The following is a 16,969-nucleotide window of genomic DNA, read 5'->3' on the forward strand; positions in this document are numbered from 1 at the left end:
CGATGATGCAGTAGTACAATGAGTAATTGAACAAATTTGGAATGTAGTCTACACGCGTGCCATTCGAATGAGGACATGTTCAAGCCTGTGTCCGATCTCGTATTCGCATCTCGCTGAAACCTCCCTCCTGGCCCGCATTTGCGACGGGCTTACCCGGCTTATTTTGCTCTTTCGCGCGTTTCTCAGCTTCCTTCTCCCTCAGCTCCCGCCCCGCCTTCTTCCGCGCAACACTTTCCCCTTCCTTCCTCCATTCTTCCCGCTCCCACTCATCCCATCTCTCCCTCTCGTCAACCCACCGTTCCTGTACGTCCCTAACGTCTCCCGGTCCCGGAAGGGAACTGAAAGCGCTGGAGAAGAGGGCGTCCGTGTTTGGCGCAGAGGTAGAGCGAGTGTGGCTGTCTGGTGCTTGGGTGGAGGAGGGGTCGTGTGAGCCGGGAGGAGGGGCAAATATGTACCCTGTGGCTTTGTCCACCACTCGAAGAAGTCGGAGCATACTCGTCTTGTCCTGGCTCACATCAGCCCACTGACATATCACCCCGTCACGTAGAGCATAGGCGCGCACCTCCACAGCGAGCGTCTCGAACCCCACTAGGCCAAAGTCTTCCACCAGCTCGCAGATCGCTTCGTTTAGGGAAGCGAACTTTTGCCCTCCAGGCTGTGTGGAGAGCTGGTGGGAGAGGTGGGACAGGTCTTGCACTTCTGTGTAGAAGTCGAGGTTGAATGCTACCAACATAGGTCAGCAACTGACCCAAGCAGGAGGGAAAGGCAGTGAGAGGAAGAGATAGGTATATGAATCAAAGCACATACGAAGATCGCCGTATTGTGTAATTAGGTCGACTTTAGAGAGGACATTGATGTGCGGGAGTTCGAGCTGGAGCATAGTGCGCAAGCTGAGGAGGAGCACGGAGATGTACTTGCTTGCGTCTGTCACGTAGTGCGCGTCGCAGAGGTGCACAGCTGCTAACTGTGTCACTGATCAAGACAGGCGAACGCGTGTGAGAAACTTTAAGCTTACTCGGTAGCCGAGCTTCTGCAGTCGCTCGACGATCTCCCGCAAGCTCTCGTGGTTCGTGCTAAGTTCCACCTGTCCCGCGATATCGAACACGACCCATGTCCCCTCTTCTAGCTTCGCAAGCTCCTCCTCTAGCCAGTCAAAGTTCTGCTCGAGGTATTCCATACAGTATATGAGCGCCCCGTTCGGCCCTAGGCCAGACGTGTCCATCACATCCTGCAGGGAGATGAGAGAGGCTATGTCGATGGCACATGGGTATGGGAGGTGATCGTTCGCTGGATCGAGGTTGACTACTGCGATAGGTCGGTGGAGGGCGGTACAGAGCTGGTAGGGTGAGCAGAAGAGTGTAAAGGGAAGGACTGGCGCACTTGATATTTCCCATAGGCGTAGGTGCTCTTTCCACTACCAGGAGAGCCGATTACTATCTCCCCAAAGGGCATTGTGTCTTTGACAACTTTTCAGACAAAGGTGAACTATATGACGAAATTGAGTTATGTGAGATATCAAGATGAAATGACTGAAATATATGACGACAAGTAAGCGCCCGTCAGCCACAGGGACAAACTTTATATTGAACCCGTACGGAGGCATTCCTTTCACTGTTTGTTCCCTGTGTGAGCATATTCGTATCGACCAATTTACCCTGGCCTCGTCCCATTCAGAAATAAAGGCATCTATACAGCCTGTGGACAGCGTAGAGCTAGAGGTATAAAAAGGGGAAAGATGCACGCGATAAGACGCGAGATCATCCCACCCTCTGGTATATCCCATGCCGTTTCTCTTCAACTCATCCCACCACGAAAACAGCGGAACTCGTCAAAAGGCCGAGAAAGGACAATATGCCAACTCGTGGTGGCGAGGAGCAGCTTGCTCCGGGTGTTTGATGTTAAAGAGGAGGGAGATCTGAGAGAGGAGGCGACTGGGGATCAAGTGAAGCTGGAAGACGAGGAGAAGCTGGAAGACAAGGAAAAGCTGAATGGCGTGAACGGTGACTCGAAGGTAAATGTTACTTTTCAATTCCGTATCTCGCGCACATACGTGAATGCATGCTTCTACGCGTCGACATCCTATTTCATTCTTGCGACCCACAGTGAGCTGACGGTAAGCCAGGCTGCGGTACGAACGCGACTTCACCTCGTGCGCGAACACCGGATGCACGGCTTCGTCACCGGCTTGGAGAAGGTGCGTACACTCGCAAGCGGAGAAGACGGGATGGACAGGCTGCTCGTCTCGTTCAAAGATGCCAAGGTTCGTCTGGCCCTATCAGTTAATCCTTACTCAAATCGGCGCTCAGATCGCCCTGCTTGAATGGTCCGACGCGATATACGACCTCTCAACAGTCTCGCTACATACATACGAACGTTCCTCTCAAGTCTCAACATCAGAGGCATCCGAGCACCGTCCTCTCCTCCGCGCCGACCCCGAATCTCGGTGCGCCGCCCTCCTCTTGCCAAAAGACGCGCTCGCCATCCTGCCCTTCGTCCAGCGCACGGGGCTCGACCTGGCCGATCCTGCCCGAGACAAGGAAAGGGAACATCAGCCATACACGCCGTCCTACGTCTTCCCACTTTCAGACGCGGACGATACCCTCCGTCATGTGCTGGACTTCTGCTTCCTCCCTTCCTTTCACACGCCTACTCTCGCGATCCTCTACCAGCCTGCCCAGAACTGGACCGGCCGGCTAAGCCAGACGAAAGACAATACTTCCCTGGCGATTGTCACCCTCGACCTGGTGGGCAAGGGTGCTGCGGCCGGAGGGGGAGCGGGAGGAGGAGGAGCAGTAATCTCCCGTACCCATGGTCTGCCGTACGACGCCTTCTCCCTCCTGCCCGCCCGGGAAGGCAGCACCTTCGGCGGTGTCGTCGTCTTAGCTGGGAATAGCGTGCTACACGTCGATCCTGCAGGCCGAATTGTCGGTCTCGCCGCGAGCGGGTGGCACGCCCAATCGAGCGCACTCCGCTTCCCCCTCTGGGCATTCACTGCCGAGGAAGGGGAGACAGAGGAGCGCAAGCTTGAGGGATCCCGGCTCTGCTGGGCGGGGGAACAGCAGTTGATCCTCGTTGGCGCCCAGGGGTGGGCCAGGGAGCTGAAGGTTGGTGTGGAGGGGAGGAACGTGAGTTCTTTGAGTGCGGGGCGGAGGCTGGGTCGGACGAGTGCTCCGGCGGTCTTGTGTCCTGTTGGGGAACAGTCTGGGCGGGCGTTGAAGCCTACCGGCAGGGACCTGGTATGGCTTGCCAGTGAGGCGGGACAAAGTGTCCTCCTCCAGGTGCACAAGGGTGAGCCACGGGTGGAGGAGGTCAAACCTAACGGAGAAGAGAAGGAGATCGAAGGCGAGGATATGGAGATCGACGCTGATTCAGACAAGAACGACGACCTTGCGGACATCTATGGTGACTCTGGACTCCCGGCTGCCGCTGCGTCGGGCGTAACTGCCGGACCGGCATTACCTTGGCTCACCCTGGAAGTGCTGGATGCGCTCCAAGGACATGGCCAAATCGCGGATATGAGCTTTGCCCTCTCATTCCGCTCAGGCCCGGACAGGCCCACGCCCAAGCTGGTGTGTTCTACACCGGAAGGGGAAAGAGGCGCATGGACGGTGTATGAGAATGGCCTGCCTATCAGGGTGAAGAGGCGGGTTCCGGCGGTGGCGGGGACAAGGGGCATTTGGAGCTTGAGAGTTAGGAGGGGGGACAGAGCGCGCAGAGGTGGAAGGAGGGAACGGGGGGAGAGGGAGTGGGCGGACGGGGAGGAGAGGGACAACCTGATTGTTAGCACGGATGCTACGCCTTCCCCGGGGATTTCTAGGGTCAGCGAATTAGCTGCGGTGGTAGTATGGTGCACTGATAGCAATGTTTGTAGACGATCACGGTCGACTCGCGTGGAGAACTGCAGATCATCTCCCGTCTCCCGGCACTCACCCTCGCCGCAGGGGTGTTCTTCTCCCACACATGCGTCATGCAAGTCACGCCGGATTCGCTTCATCTCCTGGACGGGGACGGGAAGGAGCTTCAAGTGCTTAAGGATAATGAGGGGAATAAAGAGGCGTCTCCAATTATCAAGGCGTGCGTGGAAGATCCTTGGGTCGTGGTGACCCGTGAGAATGGCAGTGTGGCGCTGTATTTGGGTGATCCGGGGAGGAGGAGACTAAGGTACAAGGGGTTGCCTGCGCATAGGGAAAAGGTAAGTTTCATTTTTTCTGAATTGGGATGATAGTTGACGATATGCAGACGGCGACGTATGCTGCGGCGATGATCTACACGGATTATAAGGACCTGTTGCCTGCGCCGCATGTTGAGGAACCTACTATTAACCTGCGCAAACGGCGAGCTTCGTCCTTGGATGCTGTGGAGGATGCCCTGAAGGAGGAGGAGCACATTTCGATCGAGCCGGAGAGCAAACGTCGACGGCTGCGAAGTTCGGACGAAAAGGTCGAGGAACATGATCGGAGGGAGGAAAATGGTTTTGGGCCTGGCTCTGGGAGATCAGGGCGGCATTCGGCGAGAGAGAAGGAGCGGGAGAGGGTCAAGGAGAAGGAAAGGCCTCATGCGTCTCGGGAGAGGGAACGGGAGAGATCCAAGGACAAGGACAAAGACAAAGACAAGGAGCGCAGTCGACGGGACGAAAAGCGAGATACCAAAGAAAGCAGCAGACGACACAGGGACTCCAAAGATGGGCGTGAGAAAGACGGGAAGGAAAATGGCACCTCTAAGGATAGCAGATCTCACAGACATCGTGAGAGCGCGGAGAAGGAGAGTAAGGAGAAGGAGAGAGCTGGGAGAAGACATGAATCGGAGAAGAGAAAAGAAGTTGACCAGGGACCTACTGTGTCACAATGGCTTTTACTCTATAACGCGAATGGAAGGCTGGAGGTGTGTTGTGGCATTCTATGCGAGAGATCTGGTAATGACTTTGATGTTCCAGATCTGGTCATTGCCGAAGATGACGCTGGCCTTTAGCACAAGGCTCTTGTCTGAATGCAGAACAGTGCTGGATGACGCAGCAGCCGCAGCTGAGCCTGAGGAAGGTGCAGATGAGATGATAAACATCGCTCCATTGCAGGTTGAAGATGTCGTTCTCTGCCCGATAGGCGATGACTGTGTATCGCTGTATCTCCTGGTATGCAGGGCACCTAGCATTTTGTCCACCGCTCACCATGTCGGATTAGGTATACTACACCGAAGGACGCCTGGCGGTATATGAAGCGACACCGAGAACGGCAACGGAAGCGGATAGCACATTCCAATATCGTTTCACGAAGGTTGCGACCCATTTCGCGGATGCAGAGCAGCATGCTGCCATTCGGCAGATGTTGCCGGAAGCTCGGAGATTGCAGCTACCTTCTCGACGGGCTCTGATACCTTTCATCTCAGACATTAAGGGTGGCACAAGTGCAGTTTTCCAGCGCGGAGAAGAGCCATGTTGGATCATGGCGAGTCGCCAAAACGGTCTGCAGATCATTGCATACTCCAGTCCACTCGTTTATTCATTCACTCCGACTTCTCTCTTTGGTAATAGTGGCGATTTCATCCTTTACGGAGAAGAGGTAATGCTTCGTGAGACAACGTTCGATCTTCATCCTGATAATGGTTCAGGGTCCAGTGCTTATGGAATTTGATGAAGAGCCAGACACGGGGCGAGAGCTGTCTTGCCGGCATATCCATTCAAAAAGATCGTACACATCGATGGCCGTGGATCCTGGGAGTAATCTTGTGGCTGCTGCTTCGTCGTTAAAGTCATTTTTCTTGCTTTATGACGATGAAGAGCAGCCCTTATGGGTACCGGAATGTAGGTTGACTGTATAGCCGTTCATAGGACTGTACTGAGAGCTCTACAGCTACCGCACTCTTTGGCCCGATGGCTGAATGCTCGTCACTGGAGCTAGTCTCGCCGGATACATGCCAGACACTGGATGGGTGAGCGGCAGTATACGGTTGTCAACGAAGCTGTACCTGATGAATGATCAGTTACGATTTTGCTCCAAACGAATTCATCAACGTTGTCAAGAGTGTCAATTTGGAGACGCTAAGTTCGGAAAGCGGTTTCAAGGATTATATTGCGGTGGGCACGTCTACATTTAGAGGGGAGGATCTCGCTGTTCGGGGTGCAGTACGTAAACATATATCATCTCCGCGATAGAGCTCATACTGCAGCAGACCTATATTTTCGAGGTCATCGAGGTGGTCTCGTATCCGGATGATCCGCTGCCTCCGTATCGGTTGAAACTCTTGTGTCGCGACGAAGCAAAGGCTCCCGTCAATGCAATATGTGGTCTGAATGGCTATCTCGTCTCTTCTCAAGGTTTCAAGGTACAGATCCGCCCCGCGCACTGTGAACGATGTACTAACAGATCTGCAGGTCTTCGTCCGAGCTTTCGAGCAAGACGAAAGGCTTGTGGGCGTCGCATTCATGGACGCAGGCGTCTGCGTTACTAGCCTCACGCGTTTGAAAAACTTGCTCTTAATTGGTGACGCGAAGCGTAGTGTATCCTTCGTTGCTTTCCAAGAGGATCCTTTCAAACTGGTATGCCTCGCCCGTGATCAGCGGCCTACTTATGTAACGGATGCTGCTTTCCTCTTCGACGAGGGTGACTTCAGTATCCTTGCTGCCGACGACGAAGGTACTCTTCGGTTGTTCGAATTTGACCCGAATCGTAAGTTTGCCAGCTCGACACTTTTCAAAGGCTGAATTTTGCTGTCTCAGTGACCGGTGCAACTCATGGGAACCCGCTGATATGCGAAACCGAATTCAATGGTCAGTCAGAGCATACACACATCCTCGCTATCGCGGGCCGAGGCAGGGAAGATCCCGAAGAGATGCAGATTCCCGAAGCCCAACTCATCTTTGGCACCATTGACGGCACATTAGGTACGATCTCGCCAGTACCAGATGAATGCTTCAAGCGCTTGCAGCTCTTGTCTGGTCAGCTTATGCGAAGCGTGCAACATTTTGCTGGTCTCAATCCACGTGCCTTCCGTACCGTCCGCAACGATCTTCTATCTCGACCACTCAACAAGGGCATGCTAGATTATGACTTGCTCCACGCGTTCCGCGAGCTCGACATTCGCCGACAGGCAACCATTACGAAACAGATTGGCACAGATACAATTACTATTCTTCGTGATATTCGATCTCTTGAGGAAATCTGGTAACCTTATGGACCCTTCCAGTTGTATACATACTGTATTTAGTAAGAACGCTAATCAATATAGGCTCCCTGCTGACGAACATAAGCAGTTACAAAATATGAAGACAGCTAGATTCTATCGGATCCGGTCAGATTTGTACAACTCTGCACTGTGATATGTCCAATATTCCTTCCTTAGATGATTCTACGTTTCGTTTCAATTGTGCAAAGAGCCGGATTTTGTCTACAAGCTGCCATCCAACAATGGTCAGATTACGTTTGTGGATTGCAACTGATTTTCGCACCTGATGAGACACAACTCGTCCAGATGTGCTCGGCATTACCCAAATGAGCGTCTCTTGGATTGCGGTCTGGGCTGGGTCTATTGACGAAAGGGCCTCTTCTTTTTTCACAACCGCCATAGCAGGATCGACACCAGAGTCATGGATCGGAGCAGTACAGTCCATCGTATGGACCCGGGCGGGCTCCGGAGATGGCAGGAGCAAATAAGGTTGTGGTCCGTATTCGAAAGTGTCTTTTCGTTTTGTCGTTTTCTTATGCCGCTTTATTTGTTTCGAAGCCAACATTCCCGTTATCGTCGGGTCTGGAACCTTCACTTCCTCTTCTACGTCGTTCTTAATCCCCGCCAACTTTTTGTCATCTGCCTCCTCATCCGGCAAAGAAGACGACACAAGAAGAATCTCATCCAGATGGTTTTTCACCGCTAGCCAGATTCCTTTGCCCACGAAGCATACGATCCTCGGTCTCCATTTCTTGACTTTCGCCAAGAATGCCGGCACGCCAGCTGTCATCTCTTTCGCGGACAATTTGGCAGCCTCGATGGATGGTCGCTCAACCAGATTTGTTATTCCGAGATTATACTTCTCCGGGAGCGTGTGGTCTTCTGAGGCGGGTACGAAGCGGGAGACTAGGCCGCCTTGGTGGAGCGCTCGCCAGAAATGGTTTGTGGGGTTTGCAAAATGATGACCTGTCGCTGCGGACATCACCCCCGGACTGGTGTAATGTCAGAAAACGTTCAGATTGACATCAAGAAGCACATGCTTGATACCGCAGAACAGGACTATACCATGCGTCAGACCATCATTGGAGGGCAACAACGCCTGCACGAACCATCCAAGCCAAAGCCCAGGTAATCATGCACCAATCCCAGATGGGCGTACGTGTCAGGACTAGCGTATCCACGCTTGTTCAGGGACCGTTTCCTCCTCTTTGGACTGCTTGTTTCCTCCTCATGCTCGAGCAGTTCGAAGCGTCGCTTAGTGAGTGATCGAGGTGGTGTTACATGTCCTTCATCGGATGAGGTTTTGGGGTTTCGCGTGGAACGCCGCAAGCTATGAGGTGTGGCGGCAAAAGCGGAAATTGATTTGCGAAAGGCGGAGATCGGAGATGGTGACTCAGCCTTTAGGATTGCACGGGGTGAAGCCATTGTCCAGAAACCGTTAGTCAATCGTTGTCAGTGGAAGAGACCCTTTTCGAGGCGGGCGCTAGAACCAAATCCCTCATCCGCCGATGTCGAGCCATCTGGCTATGAAACTCTTTCGCACGGCCTTACAAAAAGAAGTAATGCATTATACAACAGCAGAACAGTTATCGTCATGAAGCTTAAGGATCGATCGCGAGATAACATATGCATCCATGCAGGTCCTGGTATCCGGAGGCACCATTCGGTCTCACCCCTTGACTTCGCTGCTCGCTACGATAGGGAGTTCTGGGTCGGATGATACAAACGAAGTCGGGCCCTCTTCCTTGCGTTTGGCATAAGAATCCATCGCCCCAAAGTATTCGCGTTGGGCACTTGGTACAACTATATGTATCGCCTTGGATTAATGCAAATGGAAGGCCCAAGCTGTGTCGCTTACCTCGATCGCAGTCCCTGAAGACATATTCGTAAAACGCAGCGGCAAGCAGAGTGGCCGGAATATTTGCCAAAGCAGCGATTGCGGCGTACGGTCCACCGGCAGCCTTTGTGCCCCAGATGCAGAGAACCATTATCCTGGCCCCGACGTCCCTTGCAGAGTTGGCCGCAACTGCAAGCATATGAGCAAGTGTATTGGAATTACAATGGAATATACGTACGTCCGATTGGGCTGAAACCCCAGATGATAGTTGCGTACGTAACGCTAATAATCATAGGCGCCATGGCCGGTGGGGCGAAAAAGTTTGTCGGATCGATGCATGCCCAAATGGCCAAACCCAAGATAAAATCACAACTGAATTCGTTCCAGAAGACAATGCCAAGATTGGTTCCAGGAGTGACATAGAGTCCGAATATGCCAGCGGGTCCTTGAGCAGTGAAATTGATGGCATCAAGTTCCCCGGCTGCAGCTAATCCGGCTTCCATTTGCTGTTCCAAGCTCATTAAATGTAAAATGAATGATCAGCCGATGCGTACGAGGATAACATCTCGATACTGAAGATACACCACGAGGCAAGCGACGAAGGCACCCAGGATCTGGGCGACGATGTAGAAAGGTGCCTTTCGGAGAGGAAACCCTCGAAAAACAATGTTTGCGATCGTTACGCATGGGTTAAAGTGACCTAAACTGATATTAAGAGTTGAAGATTCACGGAAGAGAAGATGCTGACCTCCCGATGTCGGTCCAGCAATGAGAAGGGCGAGCATGATACCCACCGCATAGGCAAACCCGATCTGCAATACGGCTGGGACGCTGATAAGTATCGGATACAGCTGCCAGCGGGAGGCGACGCACATCCCAGTCCAGCAAGTTTGTTAATATTCCCAGTGGTGTTTGCCGCTTGAGAGCCAATGCCACAGAAACAATAAAGGAAGGTGCCCATCTGGACCGATCAGTCAAGGAGAGAAAACGATAACATTCGCGCGCACCGCTTCGGCTAGACATTGTACTAACAAGTGGGCATCCCGATATCTGATGCGCTCCCAGCGGGTTACATGAGACGGCACGGGTGCCAAATCGTTGAGAAAAACCACGTCATGGCGAATGTCTCGGGACATTGTTGTTGACTGAGGTCTCAAGTCGCGTTTGGTAAGTCAAGGTGGGAAGCAGAATTGGAGGGGGACCCGAGGCGAACTTGAGACTGGTAGACGTGCCTGGTTTTAAGTCACAGGTCGAACAAGAAAGATCCTGATACGAAGAACGTGTTTCCAAGTGCTGCTTCGATGGAGCCATACGAAAACAGGCCAGAAGATTGACGCATCCGAATAAGGCCCTGGTGATCCTTCTGACCAGCTCATGGGTTTGCGGTCATCTTCTTCATTCGTCCGCGTGATTCAGGGGAAGGCTATTCTTCCCAGAAACCTGTTACGAGTCGACAAACTGAGAAAGTAACATGGATGAACGCGTGTTGATGATTCGGGTATGGGACTAGGGAAGGACGACACAAGGACGGGAAGAAATCGCATAGAATTGCCGGTGCTCCGGACTAAGATGGAACGAGGTCCTAGAAATACTGTAATTATAATAATGTTACCAAGAAGTCTCGGAAACTATTTGAGAGTAGTGAACAAATGCTACAGCAATAAATAACAGTTGGCAAGCGAGCATTTATTGATGTCTGACAGTTCATTAATGGACAGCTTTATCATATCATAAGCATATGAATTGCATATAATAATATTGGGCCATGAAACTCAGGAGCAGCCAATCAGAAATGATTGGCTTTACCAGGATTTCCAGTTCTTGTGTCACGATCAGCCTGCACTCTGGCTCCTTGCAACAGTATCCCTAACCAAAGGCTTGTGTTGATTTAGAATTTGAAAAAATTTGACAAACAAGAGGCTCCTCTCTGGAGCAAAAGTAGTTGTCTGCCTGGGCAAACCTTGTATGACTCCAGCCTCCCAACAGCAGCTTTCACATGTGTAGGCCAGGGGATGTCAATTGTTTGGATTGGGCAGCAAGCTTTTCAATCTTGCATTGATTACAAAATTTGCTGTGGCCAATAAGAATCACAGAGCATGGTTTCATGTCCATGCAATTGAGGTACTGACATAGGAGCAGCACTGGATGGTATTTTGCAAATGATAATTTTCCATGTGGCCTCCCAAGAGATTCAGCTGGTGCAGACTCCAGAGTGACCCTGAAGCACATGGCCAAAGTGACAAGCTCAATCCAAGAGTCAAAAGAATAAACTTTAAGGTAAGAGAAAATTGTTCTGTTACTGGTTTTAGGCTTCAGATGGCACTCAAAAAATCAGGTATAATAGAATCAAACTGGTGTTGAAGCTGTTGAGTGAAGATGTTTCAATCAGATACACAACTAAGGGAAAGGAAGGCTTTCATCCAAAACTCAGGGACTTGTGGTGCATGCTCAGGGCCAGTCTTTCCAGACTAGTCTTTGTGAGATCAGCTGAACACCACCCCAAGGCTCGATGCCATACACCACTGATACATACATATGTACTAGGAAAGGGGCCATGCTGAGCACTGGCAAGACCCTAGCTCTTGTCTGCAGGTGCTTTTACTAAGTAGTATACTATACACCTGTATTATAGTATAGCAGACATTTTAACTTGGTATTGAAACTTCCTTTGTATGCTATGCTGTAAGCTAAAGAGACAAGGAGTAATGATAGAAGAGAGAATATAGAGATACTATGAACCTCACTGCCTAGAGGTTACATTTAGAGAGCTCCTCCCCACTTCAAGAACTCTGGTATTGCCTTCAGAACACCTATAAGAAGTTTCACCATGGATACATCAGATACTTTGGCCAAGATACTTTAACCATCATAATGACAAAGACTAGATGTTCCATTAGTATATATATACTTGAACCATATATGAGAAGAACTCACCAACAATGGCCACTACCATAACCCTATAGCACCAGAGAAAGTTTGCTCCATGGTGGACAACCTCAGCAGTGATGCATACAGACAGCACAATGATCATAATGATTGACCTGGAGAGAGACAAGCAGACAAGTCAGATGTTGATACCTTGCTGATGCATGCATGAACATATTCCACTGGCCCAAGGTGGAATCTGCCAGCACCAAATCCTAATGCATCCCATGACATCCCAACCACTCTTGCCGAACATTCATATAGTTCCATAAACAGTATCAATGAGGTGGATAGCTGAATGCTGAGTGATCTGAGTCTGATTTTTGTGGATGACACAGACATCTGCAGGTTGCAGACTCCAATATGATAAGGCGTCACGACCAACAGGCTCCTGATTCATCAATATATGCTGCAGGGCTGGGTCAGCACTATGGTATTTTGGATCTACAAGGCATGCACTGTTTCACTCTCACCCTTGCCAGCCATTGTAACCAATGAAACGGGCTCGCAACACTGTCCATCCCCACCCAAAGCCCTTCTGTCAAACTCCTGACATGTGCCAACTCTATCATCTGCACCATCTTGCTGTTCTGCCTTGATGCTGGGTCCACCTTCCATCGCTGTGAGTTTGTTGGCTGCAAGGGTCAAGAGAGCAGTAATGTTCTAAGTGAGAGAGTCAAGGAGAGCACTTGCCATTGTCAAAGGGTTGTAGACTGTCAGAGTAAAGGAAGTCATAGGGAGCAAAGGACCTTTTTGTTTTGTCTGATGCTTCTTAGTGGTGGACCATAATGAAGCAAACCATGTAGATGGGAGGTAGAAGTCAATGCTTGAACAATGTCTGGATTGATGAAATCTTCTCCTGCCATATTTGTGGTCATAGGAGCTGTAGTAGGGAGAAGTTCTACTTCACAATTGTTGACCCTAGAAAGCAAGAAAAACTTCTTCAATGTAGAGAGGGTGTTCATGGTGGTGGTTATAGATGAAAGAGAAAGGGAATATTGTGGCTGAGTTGGTGGATACAATTAATGTGCTTGAGAGACAGAAATCCCTAACACCACTTTCTCCAGTATACAAACAGCCCATCCAAATAGTTGAACACCTTCTGTTCAATTGAAACCCTCCAGTCAAACACTGGATGAGTAAAAATGTCTAGCTACAGTTGATGTCAGCTATTTTCTTGCTGTAGAACATGGATTCATGCTCATACATTACCATAAGCAAATGATATAACCTCTTTTCTTCTGCAAGATATACAAATAAAGTTCATACTGACAGACCACATGCTTATTCTTGCATCCATGGGAAGGCCGAGTCAGTTAAAGGAGTAAATGAAATTTGCAAGTCATAACAACAAACAGACCTTAGTTGATAAGGGTGTCAATAAATCACATGGCATTATCCACCTGACACCACAGCATATGGAGTCAAAACCCTCCTATATCACATCCTCCTGCCCACACTCCTATCACTCCCTTTGCCTTCATCAAGTCCACTGTACACATCTCCCCACAATTCTTGTCATTGCAAAAGCTTGCAAACAAACCTTACATCAGTAATGATGACATACTTACAGCCCCTATATACACTCACGCAGCTTGTTTAGTGTGAAATGTATCCTATGCAAACAGCTAAAACAATTAGTAAACAGCTGCCCTGCCACTGTCTTACTGCTGAAGGTGCAGACAGCTCATCACTTCATGGTATGGTCATTATGCCACCACTATGCCAGGCTGAAATTGACACAGCACCTGCAAACTGCATAGACAAACAGCCTTATCACAGTGACTGGATATCAATCACTTCGTTATGTAACCATCTGAATGAGCCCCCTTCCCCCAAGCCTAGCCTTGCAGAGCTCAAAGAAGATGAGAGCCAGTGTGGAGTGGACTTTACTCCCAAACAAAATACAAACCCTGACACTGATGGTACTTCTATGTACAATAATTGGTCTCCAAGTCATATGGGCATGGACAGGCTAACAGGGAACAAGCCATCTTATGTCAATGTCTTTGTATCCCTGAACAACATGTCAGCAGCTTCTGTTTGCACTTCCAGCACATCTGGCCAGGGAAGTGAAGAGCACTATTCAAAGCCTGTCACAGATTACAACCGGATGCATATGGTAGCTCCTGCCTTGGTCAGTCCTGTTCCCAGCAGGAATGCGGATTTGGCATGGAACAATGGAGGAACACATTCATCAGTGATGATGAACAGACAGTTCTCCAGGGAGGGACAGCTTGCATCCATACAACACCGTCTGGATCAACTAGAAGACATGCTGAGGGAAATCAATCCTATCTCCCCTGTGCATGCCACCACTGTCAACTGCCAACTGGCAGAGATCCTCATCTTGCAGAGAGCAGTTGACAAGGAAGGTGAGGAGTTGTATGGAGACATGTACCCACCTCCCCCTTACAATAATCATGCCAAATCTGCCCATATGCACGAAAAAGGGACAATGCAGACAGAGGCCGAGAATCCCAAAGAACAACCAATTGAATCCACTAGTACATCTGCAGGTTATAGTACTCCCTTTCCAATTCAGCTCATGTCAATGGTAGGAAATGATATTATTTGTCCTCAAGACACCAATACCACACCATTGCCACCTGTTTTCAAATACAGCATCAAAATATACACAAACGGCACAGCTCATGCTGCATATATCAAGGCCCGCAACGAAGCATTTAAGCAATACTGACAAGAAAACAGATGCCCTTCACTGAGTGACCAAATTTCCAACTTCTTTACCAAGTGATTGACAGGTTACTTCTCACCCAGGTCTGTTGGCTGAGATCAACTGTGATGCTGTTGTTCACCAAAGATGTATTTCTTGTCACAGTATAGGGTATTGTAATTATTTCAGATGTCTGCTACATGATTGTCCTTTTTAATCTGTTAGCTCAATTTCATTGATCCTTTGTATATATGCACCCATCAGTGATTATGCATACATTGTTTTGCCCTGAAGGCCAAGTGTAAGCAAATTGGTGGCTATACACAGACTCAATTTTTTCTATTTGAAACTGTTTTTGCCACCATCCCTGTTCCTTTGTTCAAAGGAAGTACCTGTCACTATGGCAAACTATATAGGTCAACACCAAACATATGACATCTATCTCTCTATCTGTGACAATGCCAAAGAAGGCCACCAGGGATGGAGGGACCTTGTCAAAGATGCTCAAGAAACCTGAGTAAGCTCCTTTATTTTCTACAAAGAAAACTCTGCTCAAAGTACATCTACTTAGAACATCATAGAAAGTGTTCTGAATAAGGAACCACATCTTGTCTATTCAATGCCTACCAAACTGCAAGAGTTTATGAGGATGGATAAAGTGAATGAATGGATCAAAGTAGCAGAGGGTGTTACACATGCGATTGAAGAATTTTGATTGCAGATACCAGAATCCTCCAATGTTTGCAACTTTTATCCTACTGCAATTCCATGCATATAGCTCACAGTGTTCACACATCAGGACCTCGAATCTAGTGCATCACAACAGAGTGTTAAGGAACACCACATATAAGACACTATGGATGTGACCTGATGATATCCATAGATCATGGGATCTCTCACTCATCACCTCTACAGGAACATATTTTCTGGTTCAAGTACCAATGAAATGGACCATAATAAGGTACTCCAAGCAGGTATGACAGTGAACAAGGACACCAAAAACAAGGGACATGAAGTTATTGACCCTCCGATCAATCAAACGGTGATGGATGTCAATATCCCAAGTCACCCATATGAAAAACATGAAGAGGAAGTTCAAGATATGGAGATGATGGATGCTATAACTATCAGCACCCATATGTATTTGGAGCTTCATGAATATGTAAACTGATCACACTGTTCAGACTTATTCACATACCAGCAGATAAGCATCATGCTACATACCATCTGCAGGGCAGTTGTGACATTACACAGGCATACTCATAATCAGGCTATGAGAGATGCACTGCTGGATATATCAGAGGCCATACTGGAAGTAATGGGAATTGCTGATGTGGCGGAGCTATTTGCATTGGACAAGTAACCATTCTGCAAGCAGTATAATATAGAATTCCCTTTTAGAAATTCATTTGTACATTTTCTGATACTGAACAAATTTATTTCCAATCATTCTATATTGAGATGCAAGCATGGGATTTTCCGTCACTTACCTACAGAGGATGTATAATCTGAGGCAAGATCTTCTACATGGTGAAATGTGCAAGTTCGACCCTCAGATATGTGCATGAGTTATGTTAATGCAAATCAGAAAGAGGTATCAGAAAACCCATGGACTAGATAAAATACTTCAAAACCACATGGAATCCCACACCATGCTATGGTGGTCAGCAGTATACACTGGCCTGAATCCCACACCACATTACAGTGGTCAACAGTAGATACTGGCCTGATGCATACACTATGGACATGAGGGTAGATAAATGGTTTGGGGGAATATGATGTTTGATCCCATCTAGCCTTTGGCCTCTGGTCTTTACTTACTACATCTTTTGTTACTGAACCACTGGAATAACCCAAACCTCAATTCCAACCATACTATATTTTGAAGCAAAAACAGAACTTATGGTGATTCAGCTTCAGAGGATGTATAAACTGTAGCAAGATCTTCTATGTGGACTATGGGGTGTTCGACCCTGAAGACCAATATGTGCATGAGTCACATCAAGACAAGCAAGAAAGAGATCTCAGAGAATGATGCAGACCAGATAAAGTACCCAAAAACCTGTTAGGGCAACACAGGCTGACTAAGTCTGCTCACCTAAGAGTGCCAAGAGTCTAAGCAGGCAACAAGGAAGTGGAGTAGACCTGATGACTAAGACCTATCTACAGTATAGGTACCTGTGGATGATCCTAAGAGACCAAGTCTGAAGAGACAGTCCCAGGCAGAGTAGGCCTTATATTTATACCTCTGTGGTGGAACCTGCTAGAACATCTTGCTTACTCAGCCTAGTCAGGTGATCAGGTCATATGACCAAGGATGAGGTCATATGAGGTCATGCACAGCCATGCACAGCAGGTCACCTGACCATCCA

General features: G+C 48.9%; 4 protein-coding genes across 4 annotated transcripts; 1 reads left to right on the plus strand and 3 right to left on the minus strand.

The window, feature by feature from the left end:
• Positions 1 to 79: 79 nt before the first annotated feature.
• Positions 80 to 1,452, minus strand: DACRYDRAFT_17536 (uncharacterized protein; the record flags this gene model as incomplete). The annotated part of the gene is made up of 4 exons (XM_040771291.1): positions 80 to 723; positions 808 to 964; positions 1,016 to 1,336; positions 1,381 to 1,452. 4 exons carry the CDS (start codon positions 1,450 to 1,452, stop codon positions 80 to 82), a joined length of 1,194 nt encoding a protein of 397 aa, XP_040626283.1.
• A 283-nt stretch (positions 1,453 to 1,735) lies between these two features.
• Positions 1,736 to 7,161, plus strand: DACRYDRAFT_17537 (uncharacterized protein; the record flags this gene model as incomplete). The annotated part of the gene is made up of 13 exons (XM_040771292.1): positions 1,736 to 2,260; positions 2,307 to 3,818; positions 3,872 to 4,192; positions 4,240 to 4,881; positions 4,934 to 5,128; positions 5,178 to 5,555; positions 5,605 to 5,797; positions 5,847 to 5,925; positions 5,977 to 6,118; positions 6,166 to 6,318; positions 6,368 to 6,532; positions 6,554 to 6,662; positions 6,713 to 7,161. 13 exons carry the CDS (start codon positions 1,736 to 1,738, stop codon positions 7,159 to 7,161), a joined length of 4,863 nt encoding a protein of 1,620 aa, XP_040626284.1.
• A 688-nt stretch (positions 7,162 to 7,849) lies between these two features.
• DACRYDRAFT_42265 (DNA glycosylase) lies at positions 7,850 to 8,385 on the minus strand (the record flags this gene model as incomplete). The annotated part of the gene is made up of 2 exons (XM_040774515.1): positions 7,850 to 8,150; positions 8,264 to 8,385. Coding segments are annotated over 2 exons (423 nt in total), but the record flags the coding sequence as incomplete, so codon positions are not given.
• Positions 8,386 to 8,775: 390 nt separating this feature from the next.
• On the minus strand, positions 8,776 to 10,174 carry DACRYDRAFT_69850 (aquaporin-like protein). The gene is made up of 7 exons (XM_040775910.1): positions 10,003 to 10,174; positions 9,869 to 9,956; positions 9,744 to 9,818; positions 9,550 to 9,695; positions 9,234 to 9,501; positions 9,017 to 9,184; positions 8,776 to 8,961 (listed from the first exon to the last, which is right to left on the minus strand). The coding sequence occupies exons 1-7, from the start codon at positions 10,129 to 10,131 to the stop codon at positions 8,828 to 8,830; spliced, it is 1,008 nt and encodes a 335-aa protein (XP_040626286.1). The 5' UTR covers positions 10,132 to 10,174; the 3' UTR covers positions 8,776 to 8,827.
• Between the last annotated feature and the right edge of the window lie 6,795 nt (positions 10,175 to 16,969).

The sequence above is a fragment of the Dacryopinax primogenitus genome (genome assembly GCF_000292625.1).
Source record: "Dacryopinax primogenitus strain DJM-731 SS1 chromosome Unknown DACRYscaffold_16, whole genome shotgun sequence".
Taxonomy (NCBI): Eukaryota; Fungi; Basidiomycota; class Dacrymycetes; order Dacrymycetales; family Dacrymycetaceae; genus Dacryopinax; species Dacryopinax primogenitus.